Genomic DNA, 24,229 nt, shown 5'->3' on the forward strand with positions numbered 1-24,229 from the left:
CTGGTGCCAGAGGAGAATGGTGGCATCCTTGCTCTGCAGATCTCAGTTCCCAGGTCACTCCTGGCGGTGTGTGTGGGGGCCTCCAAGTCTACCCCCTGGGGTTCCGGGTCTCTAGTCTCAGTTTGAGTGGCAGATGCCCACCCTGCTCCATCTCTGTGGTTCTGAGACTTGGTGGAAAGAGCCTGGGATGGAGTCAGGGGTCTGTGCTGCCTAGTAGGACGCTGGCAGTCACCCCTCTCCATTTCCTGGTGTCTGCAAGGGCTCAGACCACAGCAGGCATGCCCTGTATGTGGCACTGACACAGGCCCTCCTCCCTCTGCCACTCTCCCCACTGAGACCCACCCCCCACACAAGCCAAGCCCCTACCAGTCAATCCCAAGAGGCCTTATTTCCCATCTCCCGTGCCAGCTCCAAGGGTCTGAGATTCCAAGGATGTGCCTTGAGGCTTTTTTCAGTCTAGGACTATTGAGTTTGGGAGCCTCACCCCATCCCTTCTCTTGCATCCCACAGAAATCAGGGTGAAATGGCCCACACCTGCCGTGGCACCATCAACCTGTTCACTGCGCGCTTTGACACGGAGGACTCTTGCGGTATTGTGCTGACCAGTGGGGGCAGGACCTACCACCTCAAGGCCGGCTCAGAGATGGAGCGGCAGCAGTGGATCACCGCCCTGGAGCTGGCCAAGGCCAAGGCTGTCCGCTTGATGAGCAGCCAGTCAGGTAGCAAGTGCTTGGTGCGGCGGGAGTACATGCAGTGTCGTGGGTCTGGAGAGAGTGGGAACTGAAAGTGTTTGGAGGCCAGTGGTGACCAGGCTAGTTCAGACCAACCTCGGAAGGTCATGGTGCGTGTTTGCTCTTCCCACTCAGCTCTGTGCGTCCTCAACAGTGGGATATTAGGTGGTCAGCGTGGCTGGCAGTTCTCAGGGTGGAAATGTTGAGGTGGGCAGGGCTGTGTGTGTCTTTCTTTGGACAAGTCTGGTTCCTGGGCTTCAGCAGAACTTTCGGATGCTGCAGTGGGTCAGTTCCAGAAGCAGAGTCGAGGTGGGAGACCAGGATGGTGCACTTGTGCCTCAGGCCAGACTTTTTTCGAGGTCCATTTGGAGATTGAAAACCATTTAGCCAGAGATGCTGTCTTTGCCAAGATAGAGGGTCAGCTCAGAAGTCCTGAGCAAGACACTTTATTTTTTACTTTAATACATTAAAAAATATATGTATTGTCTTTATAAGATTCATAAACCAATGGTTTCAAAGCATATGCAGTGAAGTCTGCCCTTGACTCTTATCCCCAGCTACCCACCTTGTTCTCCCACCCAGGGGCAACCAGAGCTACCAATATCTTATGTCTTTACATGTGTATTCAAATAAGTACTTATTTTATAGTAAATTCAGTCCCCCACCTTTCTTTTGTTCCATTTAGCAAAAGTATATCTTGGAATTTTTTCCTATAAATATATAAAAAGCTTCCTCCTTGTTTTTACAACAGTACAGTACTTCATTGTACGAATGTACCCTAGTTTATGTAACCTATAGCCTGTTGATGAACATTTAGGTTGTTTCTTTAATTTGCTATGACCCGCCACGCTGCAGTGAGTAACCTTGCATTTCATTTCAGGTGTGTATAAGAATAAATGAAACGTACGTCCCAGGAAGGGGGGTTGCTGGGTCGGTGGGACTGTGCATTTGTAATTCTGAGACACTGTCACGCTGCCTCCCACCTGGGTCATACCAGTAGATGCCTGAAGCCCTGTGTAGGAATGCTGGCCTCCTTAGAGCCTTGCCCGCTCAGAGCAATAGCAGGTTTCTGATGGGTGAAAACTGGGTCCACACATACCGAGGGGAGGACTGGGAAGCTGTGATCCATTTGAAGTTATAAGCACAAGGTGTGTGTTTATATAGACCTGTGTGGGTTTTTTAAATATAAATTTATTTATTTTATTTATTTATTTTTGGCTGTGTTAGGTGTTCATTGCGCGTGGGCTTTCTCTAGTTGTGGTGAGCGGGGGCTACTCTTCGTTGCAGTGCGCGGGCTTCTCATTGTGGTGGCTTCTCTTGTTGTGGAGCACGGGCTCTAGGTGCGTGGGCTTCAGTAGTTGCAGCACATGGGATCAGTAGTTGTGGCACACGGGCTTTAGAGCACAGGCTCAGTAGTTGTGGCGCACGGGCTTAGTTGCTCCGCAGCATGTGGGATCTTCCCGGACCAGGGCTCGAACCCATATCCCCTGCATTGGCAGGCGGATTCTCAACCACTGTGCCACCAGGGAATCCTAGACCTGTGTGTTTTTTAAAGAGGCAGGGCCCCAGATGAGAAGGAGTCACAGCCCCTGTTCTCCAGGATTGTCTCCAAGGCTGGTCCGGGAGATAATGAGTCCTGTGGAAGGAGCTCTAGCACAGAGCAGGCGGAGGGGCTAGTGACATCAGTCATTGTGCCCCATACTCAGTCTCCTGGCATTGGGGTCTCTCCCCCAGCACTAGCTTCTCAGTGCACATGGAAGGTCATTGACTATCAGTCTGACCTTCTCTTTTAGTCTCACCCATTTGGAGCATGGGTCCCTCCATGATGACTCTTTTTCTTGGGGTCAGCACTCTGTGGCTTGGGTGTGTCAGCAGTGATGCTGAGCTTGGCCAGGGGTCCCCAGGGTACCACTCCATTTCCCAGTGAAGGAGGGTGTTTGGGGGCATCTCAGGTATGGGCTGCATCGAGACCCCCAGCAGGGACCCGTGGTCTCAGTTTGGATGCTTGTAGCAAATGATGTAGCTGGTGTTGTGGCTGGGCTCGGGACAACCCCGTTGGCCAAGTGCAGGAACATTGCTGGTTGTGGAAGAACTAGCTTCCTCTTAGTAGCTTCTAAGTAAAATCAATCAATCAATCAATCAATCAATCAATCATTGCCTCATTTTTAGGAACTTCTTGAAAATAATGTAGCAGGTAGCACTTACTGGATTCATCATTCTGGAACAATTTTCCTGGGACAGCCAGCAGCAGGGGTTTCTTTTGCAGCTGGTATGGGAGTACTGTTAACTCAGCTGACAGTGCTAGGGATTGCTAGCCTGCACTTCCTCTAGGAGAGTCTGGGACCCCTGAGGGAGCAGCCTCAGGCTCACATTCCTTCATTTCATGTCCTTTAGGCATGGTCAGAGGCTGGAGATGCACCACATGTCTTGTGTTCCCAAGGGGTTAGCCCTCTGGGTAAGGACACAGGACAGACATTCAGGTACAACTCAAAGTAACACATGCTACGTGTCAGTGAGACATGGTGGGATTCCTCTCCTTTTGGTGTCTTGAAGCACAAATATTTCACTGAAGAGAAGACACAGATGGTAAATAAGCACATGAAAAGGTGTTCATTATCATTAGCTGTTAGAGAAATACAAATTAAGATCACTGTGAGATATCACTACACATTATTAGAACAGCTAAAATAAAAAATAGCGATAATACTAAATGCTGGTGAGGATCCATCATAAGTTACTGGTGGGAATGTAAAATGGTACAGCCACTCTGGAAAACATTTTGGCAGTTTCTTAAAAAACTAAACATGCAATTACTATATGATCCAGGAACTACACCCTTGCATATTTATCCTAGAGAAATGGAAACTTATGTTCACACAAAAACCTGTACACAAATGTTCATAGCAGCATGATTTTTTAATTAATTAATTAATTAATTAATTAATTATTTTTTGTCTGTGTTGGGTCTTTGTTGCTGCGCTCAGGCTTTCTTTAGTTGCGGCGAGCGGGGGCTACTCTTCGTTGCGGTGCGCAGGCTTCTTATTGCGGTGGCTTCTCTTGTCGCAGAGCATGGGCTCTAGGCGCTCGGGCTTCAGTAGTTGTGGTACGCGGGCTCAGTAGTTGTGGCGCATGGGCTTAGTTGCTCCTTGGCATGTGGGATCTTCCTGGACCAGGGATTGAACCCGTGTCCCCTGCATTGGCAGGCAGACTCTTAACCACTGTGCCACCAGGGAAGTCCCATAGCAGCATTATTTTTAATAGCAAAGTACTGGAAACTTCTCAGATGTCCTTCAGTGGATTGAACAAACCCTGGTACATCCATTGAATGGAACGCTATTTGGCAGTCACAGTGAATGAACTATTGATGCGTACAATAACTTGGATGGATCTCAGAGGCATTATGCTGAGTGAAAGAAGCCATTCTCAAAAAGTTGTATGATTCCATTTATATGACACTCTGGAAAAGGCAGAAACTAGAGACGTAGAGCAGGTCAGTGGTTGCCAAGGGTGAAGGGTGAAGGGAGGGAGTGATACAAAGTACTAGTATGAGGAAGTGTTTTGGGGGTGATGGAACTGTTCTGTGTCCTATTGTGAAGCTGTGTCATGAATCTATACATGCGTTAAAATGCATAGAACTGGGGAATTCCCTGGCAGTCCAGTGGTTTGGACTCGGTGCTTTCACTGCCCTGGCCTGAGTTCAATCCCTGGTCGGAAAACTAAGATCCCACAAGACGAGAAAAGAAAAAAAAAAAAAAAAAAAGCATAGAACTGTGCAGCAACAAAAAAATGTCTGTGTGTTCATTTGAAAATAAAATGCAGTTTTGACTTCTGTCTCTTCTTGGTTCTCCCCGCCCTACAGACCTGTCCAGCTTTCCCTCTCCTCATTGGCACACCGTCTTGCTGCCAGGCCGGCTTGCAAGCTGAGCCCCCTGCTTACAAACCCTCTTCGTTAGCACCCAGCCCCTTCCCACACCCTGCTTCCCCTTAGGTCTGCTTCCCCTTCAAGGAGAGGCCATTCTGGAAACCCTCCCTGAGCTGGCCCCCTGCCTGGGCTAGATGCTTGCTCTCTGCCACCGGGCTCAGCCCCTCATGCGCATGCACAGTGGCGTGCTGGTTAGTGTGAGCATGAGTTCCCGGAGCCTCAGATTCCCTGTTGGTCAGTCCACCAGAGGCTTTGACTGTGTGCCTCCCAACGTCCTTCCAATTCAAAGATTTCTAAGTCAGTGGGAGCCACCTTTCCTGGGTTCAAACCATGGCTTAGTAACTGTGTGACCTTGAGTGAGGTGCTTGCTGTCTGTTGCCTCTTTCTCTCCTCTGTAAAGCAGGCTTAATCATAGAACCACCCCTTAGAGGGGCTGTGAGGACTATCTTAGACAGTGCATGAAACGAATTTAGCACATGGCTTGTCAAATGCTCAGGAAAAGTCAGCAGTAGTTATTGATAATAGTCACCTTGGCAGCTTTAAAATAATACAGGTTCCCAGGTCCCCCTGCAGGGATAAATCTGAATGAATGAGAGCATTGGGGACGGGAGTGGGGGCGGGGAGCGGGCACCTGCATTAAAAAAAAAATCTTCCTGGATAGGATTGACAGATTTAGCAAATAAAAGATCAGGTCACCAACTTTCATTTGAACTTCAAACATGCACAGATGTTTTAGTGTAAATGTGTCCCGTGCAATAGTTGGGACATACTTAAACTGAAATTTGTTTATTGTAATTCAGTGTAAAGGGCGTCCTACATTTCATCTACCTGCATTTAGCCGCATCCTGGGGGACTTTGATGCTCAGCCCACTTGGGTGGGTGTGGTCCAAAGTGGAACTTCTCAGTCAGAAAATAGAGAGTATCCTTTCACTTGACACAGGGGGGAGCTAGAGGGTAGTTTGTTTGCTTTCCTTGCTCCTAAATCAGTAAGTAAGGAAGCACCAGAAGTTCGGCTGGCTTGCAACCTACCTCTCAGAATCATTTTCATATCTTCAGGTCTGCCTCCCAGTGGGGGCTCCAGGAGGTTGTGAGCAGTGAACCCAGAGCTGGACACCTCTCTCTCTTGGGCCTTACCTCCAGGGGGTCTAATCCAGCTCCTCAGGGGCTCTCTTTCTCTCTCCTGCCCTGCTCCCCCAGGCTGACCTGCCCCCGCCTTGATGTCATAGCCCTATTCTGTTATCACAGCCCAGCACTTGGAATTATCCCAGGCAGCCCAGATTCTGCCCTTAGGGCATCCAAGGCGGCGTTTGAGCAGGGGGTGAGGGGGCCGTTTGTGGCTGTTGGCCCTAGGGGCTGGCCCTAAAGACCATGTGGGCACCCTGCCATCCTATTGCTTCAAGATGAAAATCCTCTAAAAGTTAGGACTTGGAAGGCTTTCCTGCTGTCCCTATTGGCCATGGTTCCCCAAGGTAGAAATAAGTCCCTGGGGAGTGGTGGGGGGTAATCTGGCTCTGGATCAGCTCCTGGAAAACCTGCTGCCTTTGTGCCTCAGCAGGCAAGTGGCCTGGAGAAATGGTGCTCTCACCTTGGTCCACTCAGCACTCTTCCCTTCGAAGGAATGGCTTCCTAAACTGGGGGTTTCTGACTTGTTGGGGAGAACTGTTCCTTAGTGCTCAGAAAATCCCTGCAAGCACTGAGCCATGGCTTCTCCCGTGGCCACCCCCAGAGGCTGGGTGGGGACAGGGGGTGCGCTTGTCTCAGGACAAAGGGAAAACATAGCCACATTCAAGCTATTAACCCTTGGACCCCTTAGTCCCAAGGAGGAGGAGCCCCATCCACTTAGCTGGGCAGAAGGTGTAATGAGGTCTCTTGTGAGCTCATTAAGTTAGTAAAATATTGAGTGGCATGGATTAAACAACACACACACACATGCACACACAAACCCTGAAAAAGTTATCTCTAACTTTGGTGGGCACAAAGGCTGCTGGGGTGAGTGCATTAAAATTCTTAGGGGAGGACCACTAAGATCCTGATGAGATGATCAGATGGTGCCCATTAAAAATGGTCCCGGGCTTCCCTGGTGGCGCAGTGGTTGAGAGTCCGCCTGCCGATGCAGGGGACACGGGTTCGAGCCCCGGTCCGGGAAGATCCCACATGCTGCGTAGTGGCTGGGCTTGCGAGCCATGGCTGCTGAGCCTGCGCATCCGGAGCCTCCCGTGCTCCGCAACGGGAGAGACCACAACAGTGAGAGGCCCGCGTACCCCCCACCAAAAATGGTCCCCATTTTTAATATGCATTCCATGCAGCACTCCTGCTGGCCCCCCATGGATCTCATTTTGAGAAACACGGTCTGTTCAGACTCCTGGATGGCTTGCTGCAGCTGCCTTGCTTCCCCCATTTCCAAGTTCTGTGTTTTCCATGGAATGGGTTTAAAAAAATTTTTTTATTGAAATATAGTTGACATTTACATTTACAATGTTGTTTTAGTTGGAATGGGGGTTTAATTCTGTTTTACTACCATGTATTTTTTTGGCTGCTTTGGGTCTTCGTTGCTGCACGTGGGCCTTTTCTCTAGTTGTGGCAAGCGGGAGCTACTCTTTGTTACAATGCATGAGCTTCTCATTATGGTGGCTTCTCTTGTTGCGGAGCACGGGCTCTAGGTACGTAGGCTTCAGTAGTTGTGGCTCACGGGGTCTAGAGCACAGGCTCAGTAGTTGTGGCGCATGGGCTTAGTTGCTCCCCGGCATGTGGGATCTTCCTGGACCAGGGATCGAACCCGTGTCCCCTGCATTGGCAGGCGGATTCTTTTTTTTTTTTTTTTTTTTTAATTTAATTTTATTTTATTTTTTTGCTTTATAACAAATTGAATCAGTTATACATATACATATGTTTCCATATCCCCTCCCTTTTTGCGTCTCCCTCCCACCCTCCCTATCCCACCCCTCCAGGCGGTCACAAAGTACCGAGCTGATCTCCCTGTGCTATGCGGCTGCTTCCCACTAGCTATCTACCTCACGTTTGGTAGTGTATATATGTCCATGCCGCTCTTTCACTTTGTCACAGCTTACCCTTCCCCCTCCCCATATCCTCAAGTCCATTCTCTAGTAGGTCTGTGTCTTTATTCCTGTCTTACCCCTATGTTCTTCATGACATTTTTTTTTTCTTAAATTCCATATATATGTGTTAGCATACAGTATTTGTCTTTCTCTTTCTGACTTACTTCGCTCTGTATGACAGACTCTAGGTCTATCCACCTCATTACAAATAGCTCAATTTCATTTCTTTTTATGGCTGAGTAATATTCCATTGTATATATGTGCCACATCTTCTTTATCCATTCATCCGATGATGGACACTTAGGTTGTTTCCATCTCCGGGCTATTGTAAATAGGGCTGCTATGAACATTTTGGTACATGTCTCTTTTTGAATTATGGTTTTCTCAGGGTATATGCCCAGTAGTGGGATTGCTGGGTCATATGGTAGTTCTATTTGTAGTTTTTTAAGGAACCTCCATACCGTTCTCCATAGCGGCTGTACCAATTCACATTCCCACCAGCAGTGCAAGAGTGTTCCCTTTTTTCCACACCCTCTCCAGCATTTATTGTTTCTAGATTTTTTGATGATGGCCATTCTGACTGGTGTGAGATGATATCTCATTGTAGTTTTGATTTGCATTTCTCTAATGAGTAAAGATGTTGAGCATCCTTTCATGTGTTTGTTGGCAGTCTTTATATCTTCTGTGGAGAAATGTCTATTTAGGTCTTCTGCCCATTTTTGGATTGGGTTGTTTGTTTTTTTGTTATTGAGCTGCATGAGCTGCTTATAAATTTTGGAGATTAATCCTTTGTCAGTTGCTTCATTTGCAAATATTTTCTCCCATTCTGAGGGTTGTCTTTTGGTCTTGTTTATGGTTTCCTTTGCTGTGCAAAAGCTTTTAAGTTTCATTAGGTCCCATGTGCTTATTTTTGTCTTTATTTCCATTTCTCTAGGAGGTGGGTCAAAAAGGATCTTGCTGTGATTTATGTCATAGAGTGTTCTGCCTATGTTTTCCTCTAAGGCAGGGGGATTCTTAACCACTGCGCCACCAAGGAAGTCCCTACCACGTATTGTTTTTTAATTCACTGGAACCACAGAGACAAAAGGGATGGTGTGGGGCGTTCACCAGGTGCACTTGTATCCGAATTCTTGTCTCCTTTCTTCTAGGTATAGGTGCAGCCTTTTTCTCCACCTAAGAAGAGGGGCTATGTCCGTATTGGGAGTGCTATACCCTTCACTCATCAGAGATTCTCTCTTCATCATCCTCACCTTGACTGAGAGAGTGGGACAGTGGGTGTGAACTGTTGGTCATTGAAACTGATAGTGGTGAAGGGTGTTGCTGACCAGAGGGGTTGGCTTTTGTTTCTGTGGTGGCCCCGGGATGAACATTTAACGGTACCCCAGGAGGGGAGCCATTGCTCATTGATGGGTCAGCAGCTCAAGGTGGGAATTCCCTGCTTGCTTTGGCTGTGAATTTGGGGCTCCAAGAGCATGAATGCCACGCAGCCCTCTGAACAGATAAACAGATCTATGTCTAGTTTGGAGGGGAAGTCGGTTTCTGGTTTCGAGTCCTTTGGATTACGCAGTGTCCAGCCTTCAGGTGTTCAGGCCTGGAGCCCCTTGTGATCTCAGCACTTCCCTCCAAGCTTCTGGCCCAGGTGGGAGGCATGACGTGTCCTGGCCCTTGGTCCTTGGCTCTCAGGTTGCAGGACAGAGGGGTTGACCTCACCCTACCCCTCCAAAACATGGATGGGTCAGCCTCCCTTTCCCTCAAACTCTCCTCTGCCTTGACTCACACCTGGGCCACCTCATCCAGACCAAGGGAGTAATGAGGGGCAGTTAAGATTTCCCCTCAACGATGCCAGGACAGGGAGCTGAGCTCACTCCATTCCATGTGCCCACACTGGTGTTTGGAGAGAGAAAAACCTGTGCCCAATTTGAGAAATGAGGCCTTGGGGATTTTGTCAAAATAGAGACCAGTCTCTGCATCCCGAGAGCTTGTTGCACGCAGGCCAGTGGCTTTTACTTTGCAGCTTCAGCAGCACCTTGTGTGGAGTAACACTGACACTAAACGTGTCAGTTGAAAGAGGTCCAGGTAAAATCCTCAGGTAGGACAGTTGGACTCAGGGATGCTGCAGAATCCCAGGGATGGGACTTTTTAAAATCCTTTTGTTGTTATGGAAAATTTATGACATAAACAGAAGCGGACAGAAGTCTCAGGAACCAGCACATACTTGTCACCAGCTATCAACTCAGTCTTGTTTCTGTGCCTCTCCCCTCTTCCCTAATCCCGTGTCATTTTGAATATTTGTCAATATTTCAGGATGCATCTTTAAAAGATAAGGATTACTTTTTTAAACATTTAATATTTAATTCAAGGTACTGTTATCACATCTGCAAAATTAACAATGTAGTGGACTGAAGTTTGTTTAAAGGAACGTTTACTCTCCCTGGTGACTTCGAGCGTGTGAGGGAACTAGAAAAGGGAGTGCAGTGCCTGAGAAAGGGGGACACACATGTGCTTCCAGTAGAGAAGACTGGGCTTTATTCAGAGTCTGAAGGAACCCAGGGGAAAGTTAGCATCCCTCAGCTGGGAGAGAATTCTGGCCCTTCCCAAAGAAGCAGGGCTTGGCACAGAGCAGGAGGTCCTGGAAGGATGGAGACCTCTGATGGCTCGGCCTTGCTAGGGAGCCTGCAGGGGCGGGGGGGGGGGGCGGGGTATGAGTTGGAGTCAATTTTCAAGAGTCCACATTAGCAAAGGCAAGAGCCACCAGAAATGAACTTAGCAAAAGGATGGTATTTTGTTGTGCAAGAGGTGTTGACAGTTTGGATTTAGATGTGATCCTGTGACCCATAGAGATGGCAGCGGCTAGCCCCGAGGGACTCGTGTAAATAGGTGCTAGCTGAAGAGGCTCAGGGTTACTGGGTCACCAGCGAGTTCAAATGTATGTGCACAACTCGAGCAGACTGACGCTCAGTTCTCAGAGAAACTGAGTTGGATTTTTGCAGCGAGGGCAGTGTTTGTTCTGACCTCGCCTCTTCCCACAGGGCCCTCTGCTGGCCATCCCAGAGGTGGCCCTCCTATTTCAGTAGAAAAATAAGCATTCTGGAATGTTTGTATTGGAGGTGGTCTTCATAAGAGGATTAGTAGGTCAGAGTCATTTGACCAAAAAAGTAGACAAAAAAGTCACTTGTCTACATTTGGTACATTCTTACCATTAAGATGCTTTAAGCAAGAGGGAGGAGATATAGGGATATATGTATATGTATAGCTGATTCACTTTGTTATAAAGCAGAAACTAACACAACATTGTAAAGGAATTATACTCCAATAAAGATGTTAAAAAAATGCTTTAAGCATCATTTTCCTACCAGGGCAATTATCCTGATTACTAACTGCTTCCTTTGTAACTAACCTTTGTAACTATAGCACTTACCTTTGTAATTACCAGGTTCAGAAGGCTTATGCTTTGTTGCCATTTAGATGTTAACCTGCTCGAGGATCTGTGGGCATGAGTGCCAAGCCTCTGATGCAGGTGGGGCTGGCAACTCATTGTGTCACTGGTTCCAAAATACAGCATGTGTCCTGAACCCAAGGTGAGCAGGGCTAGAATATCTTCTTGGGATCCTCCTGCACTTAACTTTGCCTGCTTGAGCTTTGATTTGGAGGTAAACTTTGAAAGGTCAAGGCTAGGTATTCTGGGCTGTGGAACTGGAAGGTGAGGCTCTGTTCTCCTCCCCCTCACAACCCTGCCGCCCTGGGCAGTTGCTGAGTGTCATTTGCATGATGGTGTGAAGGGGCGTGGCTTAGTAAAAGCAGTGCAAAATTTGGGATCCTGGCTTTGCTTTGAGTCATTGTGTAACTTTTAAAAAAAATGTTTTTATTTATTTATTTTTTAATTATTTTTTTATTAGTTTCTGCTTTATAACAAAGTGAATCAGTCATACATATACATCTGTTCCCACATCCCTTCCCTCTTGCATCTCCCTCCCTCCCACCCTCCCTATCCCACCCCTCCAGGTGGTCACAAAGCACCGAGCTGATCTCCCTGTGCTATGCAGCTGCTTCCCACTATCTATCTAAAAAAATGTTTTTATTGAAGTATGGTTGATTTACAATGTTGTGTTAGTTTCAGGTGTACAGCAAAGTGATGCAGTTATATATATGTATCTATCTATCTATATATCTATATATAGATAGACATATATGTTCTATTTCAGATTCTTTTCCATTATATATTATTACAAGATATTGAATGTAGTTCCCTGTCCTGTACAGTAGGCCCTTATTATTTATCTATTTTATATATAGTAGTGTGTATCCGCTAATCCCAAACTCCTAATTTATCCCTCTCCCCGCCATTTGCCCTTTGGTAACCATAATATTGTTTTCTATGTCTATTTCTGTTTTGTAAATAAATTCATTTATAGCTTTTTTTTAGATTACACAAATAAGTGATATCATATGATATTTGTCTTTTTCCATCTGACTTACTTCACTTAGTATGATAATCTCTAGGTCCATGCATGTTGCTGCAAATGGCATTATTTCACTTCTTCATGGCTGAGTAATATTCCATTGCATATGTATTCCACATCTTCTCTATTCATTCCTCTGTCAGTGGACACTTAGGTTGCTTCCATGTCTTGGCTATTGTAAATAGTGCTGCTGTGAACATTGGGGTGCATGCATCTTTTTGAATTAGAGTTTTTGTCTTTTCCATTGTGTGACTTCAGATGAGGCCCTCAACTGCTCTAAGCCTTAATTTCTTTGCTCCTCAAAGGGAGGAATAATGCCTATATCCTGAGATGGTGGTGAGGGTAAATAATAACAACAACAACAAAAATAATATAATAAAAAACCCCAGACCCTGTCCCCACCCCCCACCCACACCTGAAGGGACCAGGGCAGGGCTGGCTATCTGCTCCAAGCTGCCCTGGGAGAGGGACTGTGTGGCACAGCTGACCAATACCAGTCGTTATTACCACCCACCAACCCTGGCTCTTCAGCTGGCTCCTTAGTCCAGTACTGGTCCGTGGCCTGTTAGGAACCGGGCGGTGAGCGGCGGGCGGGTGAGTGAGAGAAGCTTCATCTGTATGTGTAGCCGCTCCCCATCGCTCGCATTACTGCCTGAGCTCTGCCTCCTCTCAGATCAGCGGTGGCATTAGGTTGTAATAGGCGCGCAAACCCTACTGTGAACTACACGTGCGAGGGATCTAGCTTGCGTGCTCCTTGCGAGAATCTAATGCCTGATGACCTGAGGTGGAGCTGAGGCGGTGCTGCTAGCAGCAGGGAGCGGCTGCAGATACAGATTATCATTAGCAGAGAGGTTTCACTGCACAGAGACCATAATAAATCAACTGCTTGCAGACTCGTCTCAAAACCCTATCAGTGAGTGGCAAGTGAAAACAAGCTCAGGGCTCCCACTGATTCTGCATTATGGAGAGTTGTATGATTATTTCATTATATATTACAATGTAATAATAATAGAAATAAAGTACACAATAAGTGTAATGCACTTGAATCATTCCAAAACCACCCCCCCACCCCCACCCTGGCCCGTGGAAAAATTGTCTTCCGTGAAACCGGTCCCTGGTGCCAGAAAGGTTGGGGACTACTGCCTTAGTTGACAGTAGGTCTGCCTGCAGTGGTATCATGCCTGTGGGGATGTCTCCTCACTGCACTGGAAACACCTTTATAGACAGGGACCTGTTTACTAATTCTCTTCTTTTTTTTCATGGTCTTCTATTCAGGGTCAGTTGGTGGCAGGGAACAAAAACCCACTCAGAGTGTCCTCAGTAAAAGTAGAGCTTATGCAGCACCCTACAGGGACTCTCCCATGTCCCCTGTTTCCTTTCCTTCTATGGACTGGCATCTTTGTTCCTCTATATCTTCGTTCTCCCGGGAACTCTGACCTGCCCTGGCTGAGCTCGGCCTCATGGCTGCTGTCTCTGTGCCCCAGATTCAAATTTTGGGGCAAGGGAACCCGGAGCAGCTTGGAGCAGGTCCCCAGCCCTGCTCACATCAGGTGCAGCTCGGGGTGGGGGTCATGGCCACACCTGAGGGGCGACCTGAACGTGTTTAATGAGGGAGTGTGAAATCCAGCCCACTCTTCTGGGTCCCCCTGAGATGTGACCTCTTCTCTGAGCACCTCCAACCTCCGTGGAGTGGTCCCTCACTGCCACCCCCAGGAGTTGGCTCAGGAAGGAGAAGGTGAGGGCAAGCAGCAGCTGGATGGGCTGTTCGTGCTCCGTGTGCTCTGTGGCTGCCCTCTCCTGTGCCCAGCCCAGGCCAGGGAGCTGTGGAGAGCCAGGACCCAGCTCTGAGGGAGGCCAGGTGGGCAGGCTGGTGTAACAACCACAGATTGTGGAAGGGAATCCTTGGGGGATAAGACATGTCCGCTGGAGGCAGGGGCAGGAAGCACAGAAGCTTCAGAGGCCCCTCACAGGTAGGCAGGGTTGCCAGGGAGGCCCTGTGAGCATAGGAAGAGCTGGGCCCAATGGAGGCTGGTGCCCCGTCCACACACAGCACACCAGGCACAGAGCACCAGCGATGCAGGGCCTCGGTGTGATGCCTGCACCTGGGGCCATGCGAGCTGCCACCCTGCTCAGGAGAGGGTGCCGGTGGGTGGGGCTCCGGGCTGGCCTCCTCCCACCGTGTCTGCCCCAGTAGCTTCCCTTGTCCTGTGTCTGCTGGTCTCTTTCAAACAGGTTTGTAGAGAAACCTGTACAAGAGGTTTGAAAACCATTGGTGCAGAGCTTTCACCTGAGATCGGGATTGGCTTTGAAATGGAGGCTGACCTGAGGGTGGCAAGGGCTCGGACCAAGGCGAGGGTCAGCGCCTGGCCCTTTTTATGATCTCCCCCCTCCCCCACCCCACCCCCAGACATACACACAAAAGGAAGCCAGTGGGGACAACTCCCTGGAAGGCTTCCCAGACTCAGCCTGGGTTTGCATTTGACCGTGTTTAGCTGACATTGCTCTCCAGGGGCCACCACATCCTGGGTCCCTTCTCCTCCCACGGAAAGGACTGAGGCTGTGCCCGTGCACAGGCCCTCTGCGCCTGGAAGCAGAAGGAATATTCCATCCAGTCCCCACATGTTTGGTGTGCACAGACCATACACTTGCGAGCCACCTCAGTCCAGGTGAGAGCGGGTTAGAGCAAGGCTGGGCCAGCAGGTAGCCACATGCTGAGAGAGCCGGACCCAATGCAGCCGCCCAGGCAGGAGTCAGCCTTGGACACCGCTCTCTAGAGCAGGAGGAAACGGTTATAATGGGTTGGTGCGGGACCAGGGCGGAGACTGCAAGCTGGGCTTCCAGTGGGCGAGTTCTGGTTTTAGATGAAAGTGGTGGGTTTTTCTCTCCCACTGGCACCCACCTTACATTTCTCTTTTCTCTGGAAGACAGTCGGAAACACTGGGCTGCTCGGAGATGAGGTAGCTTCTCTTGAGGAATGGAATTTCCATTTTAATGAGGCTCCTGAGTCAGGGCCCTCTGCCTGCCTGGGGAGGAGTGCCACTAGTGAGCCCATCTTTCCTCATCTCCGTTAAAGCACAAGGAGTGGGGAGGTCGCACTGGCCCACGGGACGTCTTGTCACTGATGAGGCAGCTGTGTTCGCAGAGAACTCCTCTTCATAGACGTTTTGTGAGCGCAGCCAGAAGTGTCACCTTCAGGGCTTGGCCACAGAAACCCTCGAGCCCAGACATCCCGGAGGCAGCCCTGCCGGCTCCGGGCACACCTGTGACTGGTTAGGCCTGGCTTTGAGGCCGTTGTGAGGTCTGGCTCTCCCTCTCTTCGGCTGAGTGACGTCCTCTCTGGACTCAGGTTCCTGTCTGCAGAGGGGAAACGACAAGAGCCCCTGGGCAGGTGGACAGCGGCGTGAGCTCTGTGCACTGTGGGGTCTCCCACACTCAATGGCTGTTCTTATGTCATGAAGGCTTTTCTCCAGGACCCCCTCCTGACTCCCCAGCCCAGGTCTGCTTCCCACCTGCCGTGGGTGCCCTCCTGGCCCCTGGTGCTTCTCCTTTGAGCATTCACCATCGTGTGGGTATTATTCGTGGTGCTCTCATCTGTTTAACGTCTGACTTCCCTGGTCATCCTGCTGCCCAGGCCGGGCTCATCTCAGAGTAGACACGCAGAACTGTTGGGTGGATGAAGGAAGGGATGGAGGGAGGGAGGGAGGGAGAAGAATGAGTGTGAGGAGTGGGTGCCTGGTGCTTTGGCCAGGCCTGGTGGCTCCTTTGGTCCGTATGCTCTGGGTGCAGGTAAATTGTGGGGGTCCTCGCAGAGCCAAGTTTGAAGAGCGTCCCTCCAAAGGGCATTACCAGGAGCGTGAGAGGTCAGGAGGGACTTCGTGTGACTCCAGGCAGCTCAGCCGGAGACACCACTGCGGGAGCAGCTGTGTCCTTCGCAGTGGGCTGTCCAGCAGCAGTCACTGTAGTTATCCCTCCTCTGGCTGATGTTCACGCGATCTGAGTGGGGGCTGGAGACGTTTGGCTGTGTGTGATAATGCAGGGGTCTGAGTTGCACCTGTGCAAGATCATGTGTAGTGGTCTTTGTCTCCCGAGTGGAGGGCCAGCCCCAGGCCCCAGCGCCTGGGCCCTGACCCCCAACAAGGGGTGGCTCCTGGGAGAAGGAAGGGCCCCCTTGGGCTGGTCCTGCCTCGGCTGCTCAGCTGTGTGGTGTAGGCAGACCCCTGACTTTCACTTCCTCGTCTGTGAAGTAGGGACGGTCCCAGTCCTGGCCCAGGCGACTTCACAGGGTGGCTGAGAGAGGCCGGATGAACGTGTGCAGGAGAAAGAGTTGCAGGGGTCATTGTTGGGGTTGTCATCATTGACAGGGGTGTCCAGCTGTGAAGGTGGGCCCTCCTCAGCACCCCCATGGGGAGATGTACACTGCGGAGGGTGTTGCCACTGAGCAAGTACCCAGGTGTCAAGCTAGCCAGGTGGCTTTTGTTAGGAATCTGCCATTTTCCAGGACCATTCTGTGAGAATGCTGGAGGTAAAAAGGGTGTTCTTAAACATTTCTGCCTTTTAAGAAAAAAATCTTTATTGTTTTGTAAAAAGACTGAATGGAAAAAGAAAACTGCAAACCATACTGGAAAGTGGACCAAAGGGAGAAAAATCTCAAATCTACTAACCTAGAAATGATCATTGTTAAACCTTTACTGAACAGCATTCCAAACATTTCTTTATGCGTATATATGCATTTGGATCTAGATATGTAATTTCACACCACTGGGAAAATTCCCAATATGCAGTTTTGTAACTGGCTCATTAAATTCAACATGTTGTGGGCATTCCATGCCAATAAATATGCATCTGTGGCATCACTTTTTATTATGGAAACTTTCTAATGAGCTACATACATGTATATTTAACATACTTGTACACATGTAGAGTCCCATGTTCGTATCACTTGCCTTTCAACAATTATCAATTTATGGCCAATCTTATTTCATCCCACTCCGTCATCTGGTTCCCCATTATTATTTTTTTATTGTGGTAAATACACATAACATAAATTCACCATTAGTGACATTTAGCACATTCATAATGTTGTGCAGCCATCACCTCTGTCTAGTTCTAGAACATTTTCATCACCCCAAAGGAAACCCCATGCCCATTAGCAGCCACTCCCTATTCCCCCCTCCCCTCTGCTCCTGGCGACCACTAATCTGCTTCCCTCTGCCATTATTTTAAACCAAACCCCATCTGCAAACATTTTATGCGTATCTCTAAAAAACAAGGACTCTTTTAAAAGCATCAGTTTGAGACCACTATCACACCTGAAATAATAATTCTTTAATGTTATCACCTGTTTGAATATCTAATTATAATGTCATTTTTAATGGTGCATGATATTCCATCAAATGGATATAGCGTAACTTAATGAAACATTTTTTAGCCATTCAGGTTGCTTGCAGTGTTTCCCTATTATCTAGAAAAGCACTGGACAAGCATTTCTGTGCTCATTGTTTTCTTTCTTGTTTTTCTTCTTCTCCTCTTCCCCCTCCTCCTCCTCCTTCCTCTTCTTCCTCTTTTTTTTTTTTTTTTTTTTTTTTTTTTTTTGCCCTAGTGTGATTATTTCCTAACAGTAAATTCTTAGAGAAAGGATTACTGGGTCAAGTGCATGCTTCCCATTTTGATACTGTTGGCGAGTTATAAAGGTTGTTCCAGTTAACACTTCCTTAGCAGAAAATGCACGGCGTGGTTAAGGTACGCCCACAAATACTCTCCTGTGAGCCTTTGCCATAACTTATCCAGAAGTGCTGCTGCTCTTCCATTTGTGCAGAAATACCCCCCTTGCATTGGGCTCAGGGTCTCCCAGATGCGATCACAGCTCAAGGCCATCAGCTGATAACCGAATGCGGGAGAAAAATGCCGTGGCACCTACAGTGAGAGCCCACGTGGCCCTTCTGCTGAAGGAGGGCATGGAGCTGTCGGGGAGAGTGATGACCGCAGCCTCGTGAGCAGGAAGACAGAAGGCCCCGTCAGTGGAGCCAGGCTGGTTCTCAGACACACTCATCAGTCTGGAAACTGGGGAAGCTGTGGGAGGAGATCCATACTGTCTTTCGGAGGAGAGGGAGGAAGAGGGAACCGGTGAGAAAAATCATCTGCCGCTCTTACTTAAACTTGACTTTCTATGCTATTAAAACATTACAGTGATAGCAAAGGCAATTTAAAAGAAGAAATGAAAACACTGCCATGATCCAGCCATTGCCATTCCTTCCCTGCTCACACCACACACACCCACACACAGCGGAGAGCTCACCTTCCACTCGGCTTTACAGCATCAGTATTCCGGGCGAATGTTCTGCAGCCTTGCTTGTGACTTTTTATCCTTGGCTTCTGTTCTGTGGAGAGCCTGTGGCCCCAGTTTTCTTACCCTGTCGTCCTTTGGCTGGACGCTCAGGCAGCTTCCAGTTGTGGCCTGTTACAAATGTAACGCCCCATGGACCATGTCATCCATGTAGCTCCCTCTCTTCTCTAGTACCTTCCTAGGAAACGTTGCATTGGGAAGGGGTGCGATGGTATTGTGGCTCTTGATTCCACTCTCCTCTAGCCTCGTTGTTTCCAAGAAGGGGATGAGTGCCGGCCCCTCACCCGGAGGGCACATGATCATAAAGCATAAGTCAAGTAGCAGTAGCACAGCATGCGTATAATCTAGAAATAATTATTCATATACTGGGGGCGCATGATCAAACTTTTTCACATGGGGTGCATGATCATAGCCGCCTGGTGATCTGGCTTGTGGGTTCTTTGAGGGCCAGCATGACCTTCTACTCACTCTCTGTGCCCGCCACCAGCACATCCCACAGACGTTTGACAGATGCTTCCAAAAGGTGGTCCCAGCCAGCTCTGCCACCTTCCTGCCTCAGCCACCTGGGCCTCCCTGCGCTTCCAGGGCTGCACTTGTTGCTGTGGGAGCTGGACAGATGTGACTCCAAGTAACGGGAACGCACATACTGCCCTTTCCTGGGAGAGCTGCGGAAAGACAGGCAGCACTTTTTTTTAAAAAGCATATCCAGTTTCCTTCCAGAATGAAGTAACAATAGAGCCGAGGGAACAGAGGAGGGTTCAGTCTTGTGCTTGGGGGTTGGGGGCCCTAAGGCAGAAGGACCGTGGCCCCGTTGGTGGTCAGGTGCCCTGCCCTGGCCCCTCTGCACAGTCCTGCCCTTTGCTCCTTATCCGCCTCGCGTTCCTGCCCAGCTTCTCTGTTACACAGAAACCAGCTCATCCCCACACTTCAGACGTGCCTCTTGCTCTTCGGTATCCCTTGGCTCATGATTTTTCCTCTTACATGTGTATTTCACATGTGCCAGTCAGATTCTCATTTAATACGAAGCAAAAACCCTTAATCTGTGTGCAGTCTATTTAAGACCAAATGAAGGTGCCTGAGCTGAAAGATGGCTCAGGCTGAGCACTCAGTCCTTACGGGGCTCATGGCCACTCACGGTGAGCAGAAAGGTGCGGTTATTTAGTGTTATTTAAAAACTACGAGTCGCCCAGTATCGTTTTTTCTGGATTCCAGTGCCAGTGCTTTGGCAGTAAACATGCCTCAATGATCCGTCTCCTCTCAGAAAATGGCCATGTGATTATCCATTAGCTGGTCCTGGGGCCACATTTAGTCACCAGTGGGTGGCATAGCTGCTGAAACTCTCATCAGTGCGTTTTCCTCAGCTCAGCCCCTACCGTGTAACGACCCCATCAGTTGTGAGATGGGGACAAATGCCACAGGGTTGTGACTGCCATTTTCCACATTCCATTGCAGTGCACCCAGGCCACTGAAATACCGTTAAACCCTTTTAATTTAATCCCTTTTGTATTTATGGATCTAACTTCTGTCACATCACCACATTTCAAAGTAAATGCCATGTACCAATTTTATTTTAATATTAAAAATGGATTTTTTTGTCCCACTGATACATACACATAGGAAAGGAGGAGTGAAAATAGTGCTAATAATGGAAAACAGTGCCCCACTCTTCCTCACCCCCCACCCCCTGCCTTCCATGGTTCCTGTGTTGTGTTAATGCCGTGGTCCCTGCCACACATTGAGTCATTTGTCCTTGAGCTCAGACCTCAACTTGAGTTGTGGGTGTGGAGAGGTGGGTCCTGGGGGGGTCTCTCGGCCAGGGTACCCACCGTCCACCTCTCCACTGGAGCCTGCACCTCCCAGACACACGCTAACTCTTGGTTTCTTTGTGTAAGATGACTGACTGCAAGTGGGTTGAAGCATTCTGACCAGGCCCACTTGGAGGGAAGGAGACCCATTAAGGAACATACCCCATTTCCTTTCCCCGCACCCAGCTGCTGAGGGTGACCCTGGGCGGCCTGGGTCTGGTGCAGGCACGGCTAAGGCACCGGCTCAATGAGTCGTGAACAGTCCACTGAGAGGAAGGCACGGACACAGGGACAACCTCAGCGCCTTGCCTGAGATCACTGATAGGAAGTGGTGATGCTTTGATCAACATCTGTCCGCTCAACTAGACTGTCGGCTCCGAGCAATGCAGAGTGCAGGGCCTGCAATACAGTAGGTGCTCAGGAAATGAATGAGTGAATGAATAGTGGTGCCGAAATTCAAATGTAGACTTTTGCAGCTTCAGAGCTGTGCCTTGCTGCATCCCCTGGATGAGAACACAGTGAAGAGCAAAAACAGGCAAGGATCGTTTTGTTTGTTATCTGGTGGGGGCATCCAGGAACAGGGGGCTTTGCTTAGAATCTGGCCCTGGAGCATGAAAGTTATTGCAGCTTCCCCAGAGCCCAGGCACGCGCCCGCCTTCTTAGAACAGCCTTGGTTTTACTGCATTGAACCTCAGGGAGCAGGAAATAGAGCACGTGAGGGGGATTTTTATTGGCCGTACTGCTGGTGTCTCTTTGCCTAAAAGCAGCTAAAGAAGATAATCTGCAATCACAAATTGAATTCTATCTAATTGAATAGAATTATTCAATAGATTCATTGAATTATTCAATTCACTTCACAAATTGAATTCTATCTATCTCTGCCTCACGCAACCGTCAGTCCTGGCTGGTTGGGTGGGGATTCCCTGGGGAACGTGAATGTTGGCCATGTGTGGCCATGACCAATGTGGCTGGTACACTGGCCTTGTGTGGGCTGACGGAGGGGCAGGGTCTGCCCAGTGAGGGAAGGTGGGGCCCAGGGGACAGCTGGGCCTTCAGCAGTGGCATGTGGGAGGTCTGACCACACGGAGGTGACAGGTCTTGTGGCCTTGGTGGCTTGCAGTAGCTGCACCAGCTGGAGGGTGTGGACCATAGGGTTTCTCTATGGACAGCTTCTCTTTCTCTATCTCTCTTTTTTAAAATAATTATTTATTCATTCATTTATTTGGCTGCACTGCGTCTTAGTTGCGGCATGCTGGATCTTTGTTGCGGCGTGAGGGATATTTAGCTGCAGCATGCGAACTCTTAGTTGTGGCATGTGGGATCTAGCTCCCTGACCAGGGATCGAACCCGGGCCCTCTGCATTGGGAGCGCAGGGTCTTAGCCACTAGACCACCAGGGAAGTCCCTCACTTTTTAAAAATTAGCTTTCCTTTTTAAAAATTGAGATATAATTAACATATAACATTGTGTAAGTTTAAGGTGTACAATGTGTTGATTTGACACATTCATTTATTTTATTTTTTCTTCTAGTTTTATTGAGATATCATTGACATACAGCACTGTATAAGTTTAAGGTGTACAGCATCACGGTTTGACCGACAACGGTTCTTTTTTGTCTTCAATGTGTGTGTGTGTGTGTTTTTAAAACATTGTTACTGAGCATAATTGACATGCAGTAAACTGCCTATATTTAAAGTGTACAAATTGATAAGGGTTGGCATATGTAGGTACCTGTGAAACCACCACCACAGTCAAGATTAGGGACAGTATCCATCATCCCCGTGCCTTTTTGTAAATCCTCTTGAGCTCTTCCCACCTCTACCTCCCCAGGCCACACTAACCTGCTTTCAGGCACAACAGAGTTTGCATTTTCTGGAATTGTACACAAGTGGACTTGTCCAGTATATTTCCTTTCCATTTGACTTCTTTCACCCAGTATAACTGTTTTGAAATCCTCTCATGCTGTGCACACATCACTAGTTTTTTCCTTTCATGGTATTCTATCATGGGATGTGCCACAGTTTATCTGTTCGTTGCCTGTTGATGGACATTTGGGGTGTTGCCGGGTTTTGGCTATTGCAGATAGAGCTGCTATGAACATTTACATCCAAGCGTTTGCATGGACATGTGCTTTCTTTTCTCATGGGTAAATAGCTAGGGGTGGAATGCCTGGGTCATAGGGTAGATGGATGTTTAACTTTTTAAATTAAAAAAATTTTTTTAATTTATTTTATTTTTTTGGCTACGTCAGGTCTTAGTTGCAGCATGCGGGATTTTTCACTGTGGCACAGGCTTCTCTCTAGTTGTGGCGTGCGGTTTTTTTTTCTTTCTCCAGTCGTGGCACAAGGGCTCCAGGGTTTGTGGACTCTGTAGTTTGTGGCATGTGGGCTCTCTGGTTGAGGCATGCGGGCTCAGTAGTTGCGGCAGACTTAGTTGCCCTGCGGCATGTGGGATCTTAGTTCCCTGACCAGGGATCAAGCCCACGTCCCCTGCATTGGAAGGCGGATTCTTTACCACTGGACCACCAGGGAAGTCCCAATGTTAAACTTTTTAAGCAACTACCAAACTGTCTTCTAAAGTGTTTGCACCATTTTATACCACCACAAGAAGTGTGAGAGAATCCAGCCTCGGAGAGGCTGAGTCAGCCACCCAGGACAACCTGAGGAAGTGTTGAACACAGGTTTTCTTGGTGAACACACTCATTCTGCATTTTAAAAATGATTGCATGTTTTCTCAGGCATTACAGCATCTAATACGTCCTCTTTGCTTTAAAGAACAGGGGACCTGTGTACAGGTCGTATTCATTAGTACCCCTGGCATGGGGGGTGGACCACTGAAGGCAGCTCACTGTAGATACAGGTTCTGCCTCTTTTCATTCCCCCGGGGCCTGAAATACCACATCTCGGTGGCAGGGAGGCTTGTTCAGAGATCATATTTCCATCTAAAGGTAAACGAATAACGCTGCAGTACTGCTAATACTGTAGCTCCCAAAATATGACTGATCATGTAAAATCTTTGCCTTTGGGAATGTTTGGAAAAGAATGCAATTTATGGAGATTCGTTATTTTTGGAAATATATAGAAAAACCGTGGCACCTTGATGCAAAATGTGCCTTTTCTCAACCTGGTGTTCCTTGCCAACATCGCCCCTGGGGCCCAGAAGCTTCCCAGAGCCCTGCCTACTTGGGTCAGCCAGGCAGTGATAGAGCGGATAGCTCTGTCTGAGAAATGACCACCACAATCACTCAGGACTGCATTAATTGAAAGTGATCCTCAGAGTGTGAGATCAGCAGAATGACTATTTCCCCCCATGAAGCTGCCTCAGAAGCAGGAACAGTATTTTTAGAATTCGGGTCTGTGGTTGCTTATTTAAATGTTGTAGGTGAAAAGCCTTGGTTTTCATTCTAAAAACTGGAATGCTGTCTCCAGAAATAGATTTGTGTACCTATGGGAATTCACTTAGTGATAAAGGTGCCATTTGAATCACTTGGGAAAGAAGGGACTGTTAGCAAGCGTGTTTTAAATTATATCCTCTGGAATTTGTTTTTGTGCAAGGTAGGCATCTAATTTTGTTTTCCAGAAGTATATCTAATGTTCTCAACAGAATTTATTCTGTTTCTGAACACTCTGGTCTCCACTGATCTCTTTGTCAATTCCTGCACCCGTATCCCACAGTTTACTCCCTGTAGCTTTATAGTCTAGTTTGACAGCTGATAGGATAAATCCTTCCTCGTTCTTTAATTTCAAAAATTTATTGGGATTTTCCCCTTCTATGTAAATTTTAGAATCAGCTTAAGTATTTTTTTATGTTTTATTTATTTATTTTTGGCTGCGTTGGGTCTTCGTTGCTGCACGCAGGCTTTCTCTAGTTGCGGCGAGCGGGGGCTACTCTTCGTTGCGGTGTGCAGCCTTCT

At 48.3% G+C, this 24,229-nt stretch overlaps 1 protein-coding gene across 3 annotated transcripts in view; it reads left to right on the plus strand.

The window, feature by feature from the left end:
* OSBP2 (oxysterol binding protein 2) overlaps nt 1-24,229 on the plus strand; it is a 177,857-nt gene that overhangs the window by 47,321 nt on the left and 106,307 nt on the right. For all 3 annotated transcript variants that reach the window (XM_082641520.1, XM_082641519.1, XM_082641518.1), the window contains one exon: nt 511-719. In XM_082641520.1, coding sequence (XP_082497646.1) covers nt 511-719 — 209 coding nt within the window. The remainder of the gene's footprint in view (nt 1-510; nt 720-24,229) is intronic.

This window comes from Mesoplodon mirus (genome assembly GCF_964341445.2).
Source record: "Mesoplodon mirus genome assembly, chromosome: 13".
NCBI lineage: Eukaryota > Metazoa > Chordata > Mammalia > Artiodactyla > Ziphiidae > Mesoplodon > Mesoplodon mirus.